Source organism: Charadrius vociferus, unplaced genomic scaffold, assembly GCF_000708025.1.
Source record: "Charadrius vociferus isolate BGI_N301 unplaced genomic scaffold, ASM70802v2 scaffold259, whole genome shotgun sequence".
NCBI lineage: Eukaryota > Metazoa > Chordata > Aves > Charadriiformes > Charadriidae > Charadrius > Charadrius vociferus.
In genome coordinates this window covers 5,097,559-5,115,589 of record NW_009661368.1, presented here as the reverse complement: position 1 = coordinate 5,115,589, position 18,031 = coordinate 5,097,559, and the positions used below count along the sequence as shown (strand labels likewise).

At 42.0% G+C, this 18,031-nt stretch overlaps 1 protein-coding gene across 1 annotated transcript; it reads left to right on the top strand.

The window, feature by feature from the left end:
* Nucleotides 1-531: 531 nt before the first annotated feature.
* Nucleotides 532-12,741, top strand: ARFRP1 (ADP-ribosylation factor related protein 1). The gene is made up of 8 exons (XM_009893416.1): nt 532-593; nt 1,100-1,199; nt 1,590-1,677; nt 2,167-2,249; nt 2,501-2,582; nt 2,828-2,898; nt 10,875-10,975; nt 12,551-12,741. Exons 2-8 carry the CDS (start codon nt 1,107-1,109, stop codon nt 12,636-12,638), a joined length of 606 nt encoding a protein of 201 aa, XP_009891718.1. The 5' UTR covers nt 532-593; nt 1,100-1,106; the 3' UTR covers nt 12,639-12,741.
* The last annotated feature ends 5,290 nt before the right edge of the window (nt 12,742-18,031 follow it).

Below are 18,031 nucleotides of genomic sequence, written 5' to 3'. Positions count from 1 at the left end.
CCCATCCCGCAGCCTCGATGCCTTCCCGGGGAACGGCGTGAGCCTGAGGGGAAGGGTCCCCCCTGGCTCGGCGGGTAAAGCCCCTGCACCCTGAGGGGCCCTCTCCTCGGGCTGGCTGTGCCCCAGCCTGAGAAATCCCTTACTTCTAGTCTGGAACAGGGGGTTTTGCTTTGTTTTTGCTTTTGTTGTTGTTGTTTTTCCTTTCGGCAACGTTTTTTGGCTTCAGAGTGGTTATTTATCTGCACGCTTGCTCAAAGACAGTTGCTTCTCAAAGTCTTTGCCTTGAGGTTCTCTTTGTATTTAAACAGGAGCGTTGTTGCAGTGTTCTGTGAGTCAGCTGTAGCACTTGGTACCAATACTTCCTGCACCTTAGCAAATCTTCTCTGCCTTGTTTGTGCAAATCCGACAACAAAAAATGTGTGGGCTTCTGCAGCTGTTGGTGTCGCTTTGCCTGATTCTTAGTCTTTTGCTTTTGGTTTGTTAACTTACCTGTCTTGTCTTTGTGGCATTGTAAGATGACGAAATATTTGTATGGTGGATACTGTAACAGAAAATTGTTGCTGGATTAGGCGTAAATGAAGATAAAGAGGGGGGTTTATGTGCCTTTAAGATACGCTGCGCTCAGTTCAACCATTAAAGATCCCGTAATACAGGATCAGGAACAAGGAGGGAGGGACTGGCCTGTACCTTCTTGCTCAAAATACCTATTCTGTGTATTTGTATGAAGTTGGCTTCATTTTCTGTGGGTCTTACGTGTACCATAAAACACATTCAAGCTCTTCTTTAAGCCCCAGAGCAGACAGAATAGTTTTCAACTGGGGGCTGAGTTTGCAGTGCATGCTGGGCACCATGTGCAGAAACAGAGGTTAAGCTCTTTGGAACATAATCCCTCACTTGTATGCATTTGAAAATTTGACTTTGACCTATGTGCATGATCTCTCCTGAATCTGTGATTTGTCCTGGGATTGCCTATATATGAAAGCTCCTGATAAAAGAATAACGTCATTTATTTATCTGGTGTTGGGAGAAACTTGTGTTGTGGAATGAGAGACCTTCAGAAATGACCTGTTTGTTAATGATTTCCTGGTGCTTGTTGCAGGAGCAGGATGTATACTCTGCTGTCTGGACTCTATAAATACATGTTCCAGAGGGATGAGTACTGCATCTTGATCCTTGGTTTGGACAATGCTGGTAAAACCGTAAGTGCTGTTGCTTACCAATTGCGTGGAGGGCACACGCAATTCTAAACATCCTCAAAAGATAAAGCTTCCAACAGACAGGTCAATCTTTCCTCAGCTGTATTGTGAGTTATTTTAGTGATGTCACACCAAAGAATCATTTTTTCCCTCTTACTTAAATTTAGCATAAGCCTTCAGGGATGTAGCTGAGGCTTTGGTAATCCCATAATCACCTGTGATCCCTTCTTTCCTGGCTAAAATAGGGAACAAGATGAGTGGTTTGTTCCAAGGTTAGGTAGGGCAGTATCTGTTGGAGCCGGATTCTGCAGAAATGAAAAGGCAGGTTTGGGTTAGGATTACCCCAGCCAGTAAAATATTTGAGAGTAATTACTTTTTCTTGTTCCTTTTCAGACCTTCCTTGAACAAACTAAAACTCGATTTAACAAGAACTACAAAGGGATGAGTTTGTCCAAAATCACAACCACTGTAGGCTTAAACAGTAAGTAAATCTGTTTGGAATTTTCTCAGCTTTCCTGCACAATTAGACAACAGCTGGTTCTTGTTTGAAATATTTAAGAATTGACAAGGGCAAAATAGTTCCTGGAAGTGGGGATCGGATCTCCCAACTCCCCATGTATTTTTGTAAGAGAATAAAATAGGCTTGCTTAGCTTAGGAGGAAAAAACCTCCAAAGTCTTAAAAACTCAAGTATCCTATTTCAGTGCTATGCTCAGAGGTTAAGCTAAATTCCACTGGAGTTCATTCATTGGCCTGATTCAGATATTATTTGCGCTGGTATGACTCTGTCTGATACTAGTGGTCAGTCTTTGCAAAGGTATTGTTCTGTTGCTGAAAGTGGTCACTGTATGTGATTTTTTTTCCTCTGGAAGACTGTTCTACCGCATATTTCTTAGGGGGGTGTGCAGGTGTTTGTGCTTTAGAGAACACCTTTAATTTTCATTGGATTGTTTTTTCTTCTTTGCCTCTAGTTGGTACTATTGATGTTGGCAAAACTCGGCTGATGTTCTGGGATCTTGGCGGACAGGAGGAGCTACAGTCTCTTTGGGACAAGGTTGGAGATGTATTTCTTTTCTTTTAGAAATGTTTTTGTCTCTTTTAGAATTGAAGCAGTATGACCATTGAGTAATCATACAGGCTTATTGGTAACCCTGGTACTTAGCATCTGTATACTATGGAAACAGCTGGCTCTAACTGGTTGATCTCTTGCATGTGTATCAAAATTTTACCAAATTAAAAAAAAAATCAGGAAGAGGAATAAATGGTCCTAGTGGATGGATACACTAATATCTGTTATCCTTTCAGTATTACGCTGAATCTCATGGAGTGATCTATGTTATTGACTCCACTGATGAAGAGAGGCTCTCAGAATCGAAAAGAGCTTTTGGTGAGTACATTGTATTTTACCTCTACTGTGATTTCATGATGTATTGTGGCACAGTTCTCTCATTACTATAATGTCTGTTCCTGTGCCCTGGAAGTAAGTTGGCATGAAAGGTTGCATCAAATCAAACTACAGTGCAAGGAGGAGCCTCTTTCTTTATCCCTATGTCCAGACAGTCTGTCAGGCATTTGCACAACTTTATCTTCCAGAACTAGCTAAACCTCTGGTTTTGTTTCTGTACTTTATAGAGAAGATGATTACCAGTGAAGCTCTGGAAGGAGTTCCCATTCTGGTGTTAGCTAACAAGCAGGATGTAGAGGTAAGATTATTGCAGATTTACTTCGTAAGTGAGCAAATTAGCCTTGGAAAAGTGAGCTCTGCATTCATGTTAAATGTATTTCACGTTCCTGCAATGATCCTCTCACTGCTGGAATTAATTGCTTTGAATTTAGTTTTATTTTTTCCCTTTCTCCTCCAACCCTTTTCCAGTGGCATGAGTGAGTTTACTGCAGGCATGTCCATCTCAGCTATTCTGAACCTTTTATGTGAATGGAACAGGCTACGTGGCTATGGTGGGTCTTTCTTGTACTGTGACTTGGTGTCTTGATACTGTTGTTTCCTGTTTATTCAGAACAAAAAAATGTTTAGTGCACATTGTTTATGCTGCTCTACTATTACCAGGGAACGGCACAAAAAATGTATGTGGGTGGTGAGCCCCTGGGGCAGGTTGCCCCGAGAAGTTGTGGCTGCCTCATCCCTGGAGGTGTTCAAGGCCAGGTTGGATGGGGCTTGGAGCAACCTGGGCTGGTGGGAGGTGTCCCTGCCCAGGGCAGGGGGTGGAACGATATCATCTTTAAGGTTGCTTCCAACTCAAACCATTCCATGATTCTATAGTATCTAGAACTCCAAAACTCTTGTTTTATATTTGACAAGTTAGTGGGCGCTACAATACGACTGTTCAGGTGATGCATCCAGGGCAGTTCTCATCTCCGCCAGCACGGAAAAAAGGGAAGAGTGCCTAAAGTGGTCATGGTATTTTCTGTGTTTTCCTCTTTTCCACCGATTGTTCCTGGATTTCCAGTACTGCAGTTCGAGTGATTAATCTCTAGATGGAGCCAGAGACTTTCAGTAGAATTTGGTGTACCAGCCCTGGCAGCCGTGGGCAGTGTCTGTTACAAAGTATGCTAACACTTCCCAGCTTCTTCCCCTGGACTTTACACCTATCTCAGTGTGTGTACGTGTGAGAAATACTTGAGACTTACATAGAAAATACTTTGGCTTTAAAGGAGGATTCGGTTACACTTCACATGTACAACACAACAGATTTTTTTGGGGCGATCATAAGATTATGTAGTCACCGAAATAAAAGAAATATAGTTCCACTTTAAAGACAGCGTGAGATTAAGAGACAGAACTCCTGATTTTTGGTCCTGACTTTGCTGTCAGTGCTGGTATGTGCGGAAACTGACTTGTCTTTTCTGTGTGGAAACCAGAATATTAACTCTCATATTTCCATGCAACACTACAGCTTTACAGCAGGGAGCAGTCTGCACTCTTGCCTTTAGCTGTTGAGAATTAAATTATATGCAGTGACCTGGAAAGCTGTTCCATTTTTCCTGATGGCTGTACATACATATTTTGTTATGGCCATACTGCAAAAGCCAGCTGTTGTGGCACCCTAGCCAGACTAAAGAAAAATGATTGAACAAGTGGACTTCTTTATTCGACTGGAAAGAGGTATTTAGAACAGAGTCTCAAGATAAAAGCTTGCCCCTTCTGGAGGGTCCAAGACCAGCCCGCAGAGTCAGTGCCGTGTGCTGTATGCAGTCGTAGAACTGTGACAAGAGGTTAGCAAAACTGTACCAACTGGAGGTATACCTGTTTTTAAGAAACACCTAAATTGTATTTTCTGAGATCTATTCCTAGAGTATGATCTTGGATATGGGCATAGAGCAGAGAGACATCAGTGCTATTAATAAAACATTAAAGAGACTATAGCTTATTGTTCAGTAATTATTCAGGCTCTCTTAAGCAAGGTTTAGAAAACTGGAAGGCCTGTTTCTCTTCCACTGATCTAGCAGAATTGAAGATGTCTGGAAGAAAATCAAACGTTACAGGGCTGTCATTGATAGAAACTTTTTCTGCTGTGGATCGCCAGACATAGAATTGTAGTGGGGTATTCTCACCAGCATCCCTCTGTTGTTAACATGGATCATGATACAGGAAGATAAGTGGTATCTTAACCTTTTTGGTATTTGCAGATGAAAGATAATTCATGATGATTACGTATTTAAAGGCCAGCAGAAGACTTGTGGTAAAATATATCAGAAGTAGTACGTCTGACATAGATTTATTTTTTTTTTAAAGTTTACATTCCTCACAGTAAGCTAATAGAAGTTCTGACTCAATGCTTGAAATTACATACAGCATAAGATTTTTTTTGGCCCTGATGCTAAATTCCTTGTAGAAAAGAATTCCCCTGTTAATGGGCACCACTACGCTAGGGTAGATTGCATCCACTCAGAACTGCCAAGCATGAGCAGTGTTTGGCCATATCAGGAAGTGAAATACAGCCATAGACTGCAAAATATCAATTCTAATGTGAGGACAATACTGTATATGATTTCATTATTTTTTTTTTTTTTTGTACAGGAGAATGCTCTGTGTTTAGCAGGGCTTTCAAAACTGGATTGCTTTGTAATTAAAAGACTGGGTCAGGTGTGTGTTGTGGGAGGGAGTTTGTTTTATTTTGTTTTTTAAAGGAACTATTGCTCTGTAGGGGAATTAAATGTCTAATATATAACAATTCATGGGGACTCCCTTTCAAGTCAGAATGCCACTTTTGAAAATAGTAGGCAGTTTTGCTGTTTACTGCAGAAAAAGCTGCAAAATAAGAATTGATATTTGTTGTTTTGATGTGATTACAGCTCTTCAAAGGTTTATAAAAAGCTATATATTTTTGAGCTATACAGTGAACTGTTCAAACTTGAGGATAGAATGGCTCGTCTTGCAACCCTATTAAAAATACTGGAAAAACTGAGCTGAAAAAATAGCCTATGAAAATAATCAGGTGTTGTATGACATCTTTGGGAGGAAGTTTTGCCTTTCTAATCTTAAGGTAGATTTTGGAAACTTATTTTGAAATCTTCAGAATGTTGGAAAGCCTCCTCATGTCTTTGGAAAATGAGAGGAGTCATGGTGAGTAGCAGCATATATTTGAAGACTCATAGTGTTATCTGTTTTCCACACAGCTGTTAGAAAATATGCCTTCTGCATGATGACCATTCTAGTTTCCAACTTAAGAACTACCACAGCTTCCCTGTAAAATTAGTTTTAATTTAAATAAGCTTGTTTTAATTTAAAATAAACTTGTAAAAAAGATAGCACAGAACATAGGTTGGTTAAACTTATTAATAAATAGTTTTACTTGGGCTATCCACCTTTCTGTTCTTTCTATTTTAGTTCCATTCTGCTGATTGATTACTCTTGAGATGGCTGAAGAGTCTGTACTTCAGGTTTTTATTCTCATATGAGACCAAGCAGCAGCATTGTCTTTCCTGCAGTGGATTTGTCAAATGGATAAAGACTCCACAATCCAACCTTTCTTGCCTAAAACAGCCACTAATGTTTTTCTGCAGGTGACTCCAGAAATGGAGTCTTGCTTGCTTCATATATATCTAGGTGTACCATTCCTGAGTCTTAATTTGGGTAATGCTGTTCTGAAACCTTCATAAAAGGAATTTGGTTATGGAGGCAGGTCAGTCCTGGCTAGACTATGCCTTGAAGACCCTTCAAGGTCCCATGAAACGATGGTTGTTTTGGGGAAGTTGAGATAGAAATATGATTTGTCACGTTGTGGGAGTTTCCTCCGAAACGTATGGTAGATAACATCACTCCAGAAAGGTCATCTGTGGATTTTATTATTGTAATTGTACACTGTTTATGTGATCACAAATCCAGCTTCCCTAGTTTTCTCTTGGTTTATACAGTTTCAGTTGAGAAACAAAACACATCTGTAAACAACTATTTTGTAATGTAGATAGGGAGGTGGAAAAGAGGGGAACTTAGAAGCCGCAGCTGACATTTTCTGCCAAGCATGAGGAGCTCAAATTCTCCTAGTTGAAGTGATGCGTAATCTGCCTCATCCTCTGCTGTAAGACAAGATTTCCAGTTCATGACTTCCCCTTGAACACTAAAACAAGGTTTCTCTGAATTGATAGTTCAGTGGTGCTGTCCCTTCCGCTGTGTTACAGTGCTTCATCCCAAGGGGATGAAGATATTCCTCAAAACAAGTGTAGTGTTGTGATGCAGTGACGTCCTACTATAAACAAGGTAGATGGTGCAAAGTCTTCTCGGAAGCAAAACTCTTTCTGCTGCAGATTTCTATGGAGAGCAATGGCTGGACAGCTTTGTGGAGGTTAGGGCAGGCCATGATTATACCAGAGGGTGAGAAGGGGAAGTGATTATAATGGATTAAGCTGGGGGGAAAAATGGCTACAGCAGTTGTAGGCTGCACTGGGAAATCTGGACTTGTCAAAGGCCTCAAAGACGGGCAAGGTGAAGGAAATGGATTCTGTGTGCCTCTGGACATGTGCAGGTGTGCTGGTCTGCTGGTGGGTTTTGCGATGTCTATTGCCTGATTGCTTTGCACAGGCTTCTGCAAGTAGAAATCAAGGACAGCATGACTATGCTCTGCACTGTTATTTCCTACCTTGAATGCTTTTGGATTTATTTTAAAAAGATTTTAAAATATATCATAATTCAGAAAAGGAGAATTTGTTATACTATGATATTAAACTGTGATAAGCTTAAAGTATATTTCAAGAAACTTCCACTCAGTTTCAGCTGCCTTGGGATTTAACCTTCCTGCTGCCAAGTCTTATTTACTGAAGAAAAGTAATGACATGAAAAATAGCTCAAATAACTGTCATGCGGCTCTTCACCCTTCCCAGTTGTTGGGTGATTGACTTGTCTAGAGCTTTGGCTTAAATCAAGAGGCAGCTGCACCTGCTTTTCTTATTTGGCAGTGAACATCATACCAAAACTGAAGTAGCACCTTTCACAAACTTATAGAGATGATTGTTCGGTAGTAATCTCTTGCCGATCTCCCAGACCTACTGATATGAATTCCAACTCCCAAGTCCAGTCTGACTCCCTCTAAAGTTAGTGTTTGATTTTTTTAAAAATTGAACTATGTATCCTGTGGATGACAGCTCATCTTTATGAATTGCAGGCTTTTCATTTGCAGAAATCCTGAAGTAAGTTCTAAGGGCTTTGTTGCAATGAAGTGCATGGATGAACAAGGAGCTTCTGGACAAACTCAAACTCAAAAAGGAAGCCTACCGAGGGTGGAAGTAAGGACAGGTAGCCTGGGAGGAATACAGAGAAATTGTCTGAGCAGCCAGGGATCAGGTTAGGAAAGCTGAAGCCCTGATAGAATTAAATCTGGCCAGGGATGTCAAGGGCAACGAGAAAAACTTCTGTAGGTATGTTGGTGGTAAAAGGAAGACGGGAAAATGTGGGCCCTCTCTGGAAGGAAAGGGGAGCCCTGGTCACCCAGGATAAGGAGAAGGCTGAGGTGCTCAATGACTTTTTTTGCCTTGATCTTCACTAGCAAGTGCTCTAGCCGTACTGCCCAAGTCGCAGAAGACAAAAGCAGGGACTGAGAGAATGAGGAACCGCCTACAGTAGGAGAAGGCCAGGTTTGAGACCATCTAAGGAACCTGAAGATGCACAAGTCCATGAGACCTGATGAGATGCATCTGTGGGTCCCGAGGCCAGTCATTCTCACCTCTGTGCCCAGCAAGATCATGGAGCAGATCCTCCTGGAAGCTATGCTGAGGCACATGGAAAATAAGGAGGTGATGGGTGACAGCCAGCATGGCTTCACTAAAGGCAAATCATGCCTGACAAATTTGGTGGCCTTCTGCTACGGTGTTACAGCATTGGTATATAAAGGAAGAGCAACTGACATCATCTACCTGGACTTGTGCAAGGCATTTGACATTGTCCCATATGATATCCTTGTCTCTAAACTGGTGATGGATGGACCACTTGGTGGATAAGGAATTGGCTGGATGACCACACTCAAAGAGTTGCAGCGAACAGCAAAATGTCCAAGTGGCAACCAGTGATGAGTAGCGTTCCTCAGGGATCGGTACTGGGACCGATGCTGTTTGACATCTTTGTTGGCAACACGGACAGTGAGTTGAGTGCACCATCAGCAAGTTTGCTAACAACACCAAGCTGCAGTCAACACGCTGGAGGGAAGGGATGCCATCCAGAAGGACGTTGACAGGCTTGGGGGGTGGGCCTGTGTGAACTTCATGAAGTTCAGAAAGGCCAAGTGCAAGGTCCTGCACATGGGCCAGGGCAATCCCATGCACAAAGACAGACTGGGCAGAGAATGGATTGAGAGCAGCCCTGAGGGGATGTTGGTGGATGAGAAGCTCACCATGAGCCAGCAATGTGCGCTGGCAGCCCAGAAACCCAACCGTATCCTGGGCTGCATGTTTCCCTGTGCGGGTGGTGAGCCCCTGGGGCAAGTTGCCCTGAGAAGCTGTGGCTGCCCCATCCCTGGAGGTGTTCAAGGCCAGGTTGGACGGGGCTTGGAGCAACCTGGGCTGGGGGGAGGTGTTCCTGCCCAGGGCAGGGGGGTGGGACTGGGTGATCTTCAAGGTCCCTTCCAACTCTAAGGGTTCTATGATTATAATTAGGTAACATTTCTGGATACAGTTTCCAGCTCATTGATTGAAACTGCAAGTTTGAAATGCAACTTAGGTCATAAGAAAGTACAGTCATCAAAAGTTGCACAACTAATGGATTCTAGGCCCATCACAGTGGAAAATCACAAGTGTGGATTCAAGGGCACTGGATGAATTGGGTGTCATTAAACTCCTCTCGAGCCATTTCTTGAGAACCCTTCTTATTTATTTTTAAGCACTGAAACCTGCTTATTTGTCACATGGTCATCCCTATGGTAACTTCTTTTATTTAATTTCTCCAGAACTGGTATTTTGCAAAATGGATAGCTGGTATCATTAATTTCTATCTTTCTACTAAGTTAAGGCCCAGGCTTGAATACTGAATTCCTGTTTGCAGGTGCTCTGTTCTTTGAAAGCGTACATCCACTTGGACTAATCCTCAAAACTCACAAGGGTCTGATTTGGCATTTGAGTAAACGCTTGTCCAAAGCATGTATTTGATGCAAATGTCTGCAGAGGGAAGAAAAAGCTGGGCTCGCGGACAGCTAAAGTGCTTAAACAGCCTGTCCAGGGTTTCTGAGGAAAAAGTAAGCGCTGAGATGAGAAGAGGATGTAAAGGCTGGTGATTTTTCTTGTACCTGTTGCCTGTGTTCAGGGAGGAAGATGCAAGTCTAGACTTCAGTAGGGCAGGTTTGCTTTTGTTGTGTTTGTAACTCGAAGAATAAAGTTTTTGTGGTAACACTGTGATTTATGGCAGGAAAGTAATCCACTGGTTTATTGGGGGGTGTTTATGCCTTTGTGTATTTAAAAAACGCTTCCCAGCAATCTCCTAGCAACCTTACAGAAGAGCCAGACCTGATGGTGATCAAGAACAAGGTGTTACCAGGCATGAGAAAATGTGCTGCGTTTAGTGCTGCTAGCGTTTTCTCCTGCGTGCAAAATGCAAAAAAAAAAAAAAAAAAAAAAAAAAAAAAAAAAAAAAAAAAAAAAAAAAAAAAAAAAAACCAAACAAAAAAAAACCAAGTCCGGGGCAGCTGTGCCTTTAAATTCAAGGAATGTGCTGAGAACTTGGGAAAAGTCACGTCCAAGCTGTTTTCTGAGAGTGTGCGGGTAGGGAGACATGATCCAGGCAATAGGCAGAGTCGGCTACAGGAACTGGCCTGTCTGGGGTTCTGGCGGGTACACCGTTTCAGAAGGCTTTGTACATAGACAGGCTCCTGTAGTGTTCTGGTAGATGGAACTTGCATGTGATGATGGGGGCAGGTTGGAAGGAGTATCCCGAGGGTATGCAGGTTGTGCTGGTTTCCATGACTGTTTGCTTAGAAGCATACATCTTGAGGATCACGGAGATGTAGCAGTGTGTGTATACTGTCTGCAAATAGTATTCTCTTTGGTGAAAAAATATTTTATTTTATTTTATTTTTTATGTAAAGACGTGAATTTGCTGTATTAACGGGTGAGGGGGTTCAACCTAACAGCGTTGTGCCGTCCTGACTGAAGCAGAACTGTGGATGTGGTAGGATTCATTTTGGAAGAAGGTCACTATCTCTCGAAGCATAGAAAGCAAGCTTTTCTTTTGCTTCCCTTGCAGACTTGTCTGTCAATACCTGACATCAAGACAGCGTTTAGTGACTGCATTAACAAAATTGGGAAGAGAGACTGCCTGACGCAGGCCTGCTCTGCTCTTACTGGGTAAGTATGAGAATGGATGGCGGTGTGGTTAGCTGAACAGCTGCAGGGTGTCACACAAGCAGAGCAGTACTACGGGTTTTAATAACCCCTGAGAGGGAGCTGGGCTTCCTTCCCAGCAGTGACAGATACTTGTTTGTGAACTTTGGACTTGCACCAGGTCAGTAACTTCATCTGTAAATCCCGCCTAAGAAACACAATGGAAATGTACTATTAGTGAGAGCAATGGGACTTGGAGGCATATGGAGCTGTTGATTTTTGTCATTTATTATCCCTTCTCTGTACACACTAATCTTTGCAGTCATTGACTTGCTGCAGCTACTGGCTATTTTGTAAGAAGTCAGTTGAAAATATAGCTGTTTATGACGCTGCCAGAGAAATGAGTGGTGTTCCACTGTTAGCAGCTTAATTATGCTCTTATTTCTTGGCGTGCACATAAGCTTTGTTATGTAGATAATATAACAATCTTCAGGAGTGTTCTTACACTGGGGACGCCTGCGGTTTAAGACTAGAACAGACCAAAACTTGGGAGACTGATTCTTCTTCAGGCCTACACAGCTGCATGCCATGACCTCGACCAACCCACTAGATTCTTGATGCCTTAGAGTCACAATTGCACATTGAGTCTTGCAATACTTTGGTTACACTTTCAGTTCTTTGAGTCAAAAGTGCTATTTGGCATAAGTCAAAAGTATTGTTCCAGATGGCTCGAAATACTCCTATCTGAATTACTGCCTGTACTGAATCCAGAGCTTCGAGATTTCTTCTTTTTTTTTTTAATCTAGCAAGAAAGCTGTATTATTACACAAGCTACTGCAAAGGATAAGAAAAGCTTCTTAAACCATGAGAAAAATCTCTGTTGTCTGTCTGCATTGCTAACAATCAAATGCCATTAAGTAGATGAATGACCACAAGAACAATGGTTAAGCACTGACTGGAAGAGAATTATTAGATAATAATCTTATGAAATGCGACCTTTTCAATTGTTGTGGGTTTTGTCCAAACACTTCTAGTTTTGATCTGTGTGGAATTTCCTTTCAAAATTTCAGTTTGTGTTTGCACATAAAAAAAAAAAAAAAAAAAAGGGGGGGGGGGAAAATTGTCCTGGTTGGGAGCTGTGCAGAGGGGGAGTTGGTGACTTGCTTGGCCATTACAGAAAGTTGGAGCCAGGGTTGGAAGATCTGATACAAGTAGCCCGAGGCTTGTAGCAAAATAACCTCAAAGCAGCTGACTGTCAGGTGGTTTGATAGTTGTTCGTACAAAGTTTCCACAGAGATGATGACTAACTAAATTGGATGTAGACTTTTACACACACTAGAAAAATAAAGGATGGAGTTTACATACTGAGTTTAAAAAAAAAAAATCAGTTCTTTATTGTTTGTGTATATGAGAAACTAATGTAGCAATGCCAGTAAATAACTGCAGGGCAGCCCTTCAAGAGCGAGAACCGTTCACTTGCTCTTGTAAGGGCTCAGTTAGGGACTACATGAGCCAAGTTTTCAGTCTTGGTTGTTTGTTGTGGTTGGTTTTGTTGTGTTTTTTTTTTTTTAACCTTGTCTACTTATCTTATTTCCTTAGCAAAGGAGTGAACGAGGGAATTGAATGGATGGTGAAGTGCGTGGTGAGGAATATTCACCGGCCCCCAAGGAAGAAGGACATCACGTAAGAAATTCCAAGTCAGCCAAGGAATGGACAGTTTTTTCCACACAGTTTTGTGTTCTCTTTAAAGAAGGTGGTCCACTGGATTCCTATTACACCTGATTCTGTCCTAAGTTTGGAGACAAACATTCTTTTTCTGTGTCTAAAAAACTTGACCAAAGGATTCCAACTGGGTGGGGGGGTGGGAATCTCTTACATTAAGTATTAAGTCATTGGCTTGAGAGCCATAGACCAAGTGGCAATCTACACGTTGTTGCAGATGCAAAGGACTTAATTTTCTGCTGTATTAGTTTGTGATTCTTGATTGTTAGTCTAACAGACTAGAGGCCAGTGACATGAAGGAACTCCTGAAGGAACTGTGTGGGTGAATATAAAAGGGGAGGGAGACCCTGGGGAATGGCTGTCCCTTCTAACTGAGGAGATACCTTGCTGCTCCAGCCCCGTGGTTACTATAGGTGGTGTTACTGGCCCTGTTATGCTGCTGTTTGTATAATGGGGAGAGACAGTGTTGATTACAACTCAGTTTTCAGTCGGCATGTTGACTCATAACTTCTGCCTGTGGTAAATGCAGATATGGAAGCCAGCAACTGCACAATGGTACACTTTTTAAAATGGATATTCTTCATAGGACGTGAACTCCAGAAGTACTGCCTTGCTTTGACTGCCAATCTCTCTGTTGTGCATTTTTTTTAATTGTAAGAATAATTGGTATCTTCTGTAACTGGAATGAATAGAGGCCCTCGCTGTGATCTTTCTAGGCCGAAAGCTGAACCTCTAGGCAGGGAGAAATCAGTATGCAATAAAGCTTCCTACTTCTTTGAACTTCTCTTGCTGAAACAACTGATATTTGGAACTAGTGGTATTTAGCTCTCTAGTTTTTTGAAATGCAAGAAAGACCAGAAAGGCAGCTGTCATAGTCACATAGGGCTCACTTCTTATGTAGCCTACCCAGCTAGTAATTCTGCTGATGGATCACTAACATTTATCTGAATATCTCTTTTTTACGTGTACTTTACAGTGGTTTGGCAGTAGGTGTTGCTCTTCGCATGCTTTAGTTACTCCTGGCACTGGTGACCATTCTGTGGTAAGGGGACATTATTCAAGCTCGACTTGAGCAAGTTAGACACTATTATTTGTTTAAAGATACGTTATCTGGCATCCGTCAAAGAACTTCTCTGCATGTAACTCATCGCAGATTTTTTTTTAAATGGGAGAACATAATTCATTCCCTTGCATTTGGGTCAAAGTGTGAGGGCAGCTGGATTATGTCATTAAGCACGTGGAGTCAGTGGAAGTAATTGCATACTGGAAAGCAGAATCTTACTTCTCAGTAATGCTAAGATAGGAGAAGGCTAGGGAAACTGTCAGATAAGATATCAAATCCCTTTCAATTACTTGCTGCTGTTAGAACAGGTGGTATAACACGCTACTGCAGTCTGAATTTGAAAGCTGCCAATTTCCCTGCCATATCCCAGAAGAATTAAACTGCAGTAGATCTAACTCAGACACCAGATATTTCCTTAGGCTCCTTTAGACTTAGTGACCCATCTCATAACTTTCTTATGCGCTCTGTGAATGCAGAGGATCCCTTGAAGGTCACTCACCTACTGTAAGAAGTGGCACTTTCTCTAGGGGCTGCTTGTCATGTAGGGATGAGAATTTCAAGCATACAAAAGTATTGGATAGCCAGCAGCCCCTGATTATAAGGGAAGTCTCTCTCACTTGGCCATCTCTGAAAGCCCAGGTATTTTCAAGGTATCTTTGTGATCCTGGCTCTTGTTTTGTTTGGCAGGATTAGTGCTAACAATTAAACTGAAGATGTAAAACGGTGACTGGTCGACAAAAGCACCTTGCTGAGAGACAAAACACTTCAGTCAAGTAACTTGAAATGTCTGTTTAATGGGACACCAGGGGTTTTCCAAGCTTTCCGCATATCTTCTCAGATCTCTTCCTCTCCCTATTCAGTAGGAGTCCAGGGAAGAAAAACAGTTTTGAGCTCGAGGCCATAGCTGTTCTCACAAGTTTCTAGACACAAAGAGTGCTTTGTGGCACATATCAGCAGGAGGTCTTAAATTAAAGGAAGTGTTTTAACTTCAGAATCCCAGGTTCCCAAGAGTGGGAGAGTCTTTCACCCAGAAAGATGCATCAGCTGTGATACATAAGTATGAGCATGCTGTGATGTCCACAAAAAATCAGGGAGGATTTCTCTGAAGCTGGCAGTGGAAAGTTTGATATCATTCAGAGTTAGCTTCTAGAACAGTAACAGCAGTTACTTGATGGGGCACACATAAGCAGCTGCTTGGTTCCCAAAGTCTGTTTTAGGAAAGAGCTTCGCAGTCACGTTTTTCCACCGTTACGCATAAAGTGCACCTACCTGATACTGTTGAAAGATTTCGTGAGTGCTGGGGAAGCCCAGCAGGTAATAGTCAAGCCAATTGTTGAATTGCTTTGGTGTGTCCTCCATGTTGCAGCATGACTACAATGAAGGAATTCAGGTTGATCAGCTGACAGGTGTGAGATAAAGATCTTGCTGTGTTAGCACAACCTGGACTTGGATCTTCCTGATCATGTATCATGTGCAGTTACTTCACATGAAGCACAGAAACAATGGAGTGCTGCTAAGTCAGCTGGGGTTTTTGGTTGCGTCTTCTCTATGTGGTCATAAATGGATATGCAGGGACACTGATGACTTCCTCCGTCAGTTGGTTTTATTGCAGGTGCAGTCTCTATAAGCAGGTCTAATCTGCTAATGATGCCTCACTACAGACCAACGGAACTGCACCGAATTGATGTGGAAAAGCATTCTGAAAAGGGATGGTAGTCAATGGATAAGCTCCACTAAAAAAACCCAAACACTGGGATAGTCTACGGTGATATGCTGGTAGCTGGTAACTATTTTATATTTTGATCAGTACTTGAATTAATAATTTATAACATTTTAGTCTTGTGCTTTATTTAAGTCCTTACAGGAAGCACAGACTCTCATTTAAAGTGTTTTTGCATTGCAAATGACCGCCCTGCGAGACCTTCAGCCAAAGTGAGGGCATTGCTGAGTGGTTCAAATGTAATCAGTTTTTCAGATTTTTGATACATTTGAGATGGACCTGTTTTGCCCATGCCTGTTCATAGCAATTTATTTCTCTGAAGAGGTGCTTTATCTTCCCAAGGTAAAACAGATTCATCATCTGTACTTAGTAATCACTTTTTCCCTTGGCATGCTTCACACTAAGATAAAGCTAAGTTTCTAATAATAATGGTAGTTATTTTACTTGCCTTATTTGAACATTGGCAGAAGATTAACTTTCTCTCACCCGTCTGGAATTTCTGTGCTACGCAAACATTTATTAGCTGTTAGCAGCGGGAGGCAAGAGCACTCCTTAAAAAAAGAAAAAGCACAAAACCCACTTTTAATGCTAATGCTTTGAGTACTGTATGAATCATAGCTCTGTCCACATGGTGGCAATTTCATCGTCATTTGGAACTATGGAAAGACACAGAATAACTGAGTTACAGCACTTGTTGCGGGTACTACCGAATCCCGTCCCATCCTAGTGCAAGGCAACAGTGGTGTGTTATCCCTGCTGCAATGGCCCGATGGTCTGCTGTTCGGTGATGCTGATGTCCGATCTTGTCCCACCCACCATGACGTCGCGTCCCACAGGACCAGGAAAAATACCAGGACAAATTAGACACAGCTTTGCCCTAATTCCAGCATTTTATTTAGGGCTCTGGCCAGTACCATTTGTTTCCGAGCAAGGTGAAGAAGCAAGCAGAAGACTTCCTACTTTCCACTAAACTGAAACAGAGAAGGGGACTTAATAGCCTTTCCAGTGCTGTAGCGTTGTTTTATTCCTAAACGAGCTATTTTTGGTCTCTTCTGCCTTATGATCCTACTTCTGTACTGCTGACACATCCTATAACATCATTTGGACACCATCATATGCAGTACACCCATTAGTTCATTTAAGGTAAGAATCTGCCTTTACACATTACAGATAGCAATCTCAAGCAAAAGGGCACTTTACTGCAAATCTGGAAGTTTTGCTTCTTCACAGTGGTGATGTTTTCACTGGACATGAGACTGTTGGGTTAGTCATGATTTCCAGAAGTGCGTGCTCATGAATAACTAACTATGAGGTTAGTTGTGGGTTTGGAGAATGTAAGGTTGCAACGGTCCTCAGCTGAAAACCTGGATTAAAGCACTTGAAGGTTTCTGAGTTGAGTTAGGCATTTCATTATTTTTTGAAACAGTATCCTGGGACTTCTCTGCTGGCAAGTGGTAGTAGTTCAAGGAGAGACCTTCTAGAGGGATCTGCTAAGAAAGAGAGTGGTATTTTGCTGGTCTTGATCATTATCCCTTTAAACTTAAAATAAAAATAAAAATCTGATTAATGTAGATGGTAACTGACAGGCAGCCACAGACAGCAGTGTCCACGCATAAAGGAAAGTGGGTTCTGCCTCTGCTTCCAGCTCTGCTTATGCTCCTCAGCTTTTACCAAAAGGAGCACCGCAGGTTGAGTTTGTCTTCCCTCTTGGGCCCGTTTTTGAATACTGAATGAAATTACTCCCACGTGTTTGTTTATCTATAGATTTCCCGAAAAAGCAATTTGGACAATCAAGAAAAATGGACTGAAAACCTGCCACGGAGACAGGTTATAGGCTGGCTGCCCTCTCAAAAATCCCTTTTGGCACAGTTTTCTATTAAAATTTGGCTTGGATCTATCTCCAGGGAGATAAGAGGCAGCGGAGAGGTGGGAACGGCCTTTGCCCTCTGCCAAGCTGTCAGCAGGACAAAGGATGGCAGAGAAACTAGAGCAGGTGCTTTTTCACACTGGAATTTTATGCAAGTTGGAAATCCCACGAAACATTCCTGGTGTATAACACACATTATTTGGTTTGCTAGACCTCAGGCATTTCCTGCAGCATTGGCCTTTAATTTTGTTTCTTGTGTTTCTGAAATCCCTTAAAGAGTTGTTTTTCTGCTCCTCTGGTAAAATCAGCTTCCATGACAACTACTGGGGGCTTTCCATTACCTTCTCTACGCATGCTTAGGGTTTTTTGTATCCAAAACCACTTCACGAGGATATAGTCCAAGCTGGCAGTAGTGCTTGCTCTCATACAACTTCATCTGCACACCTTAAATCTGATCACAAGCCTTCGCCCGTGATGCTCATTACATCAGAAAGGAGTGACGATTACATTTTCTCATGAAAGAAACAAATTGGTACTAAAACCAGTCAGAACCTCACGTAGGAAAAGGACAGAGGACTGGCGTGGAAAACTTGGACGGCACAGTATGCAACATCACTGGGGAAAAAATGACCTAAATTTCTTCCGTAAACTAGGTGCTCATCAAGTGGAAACAAAAAGAGGAGAAACATTTGCAGTGAATTACTCAGT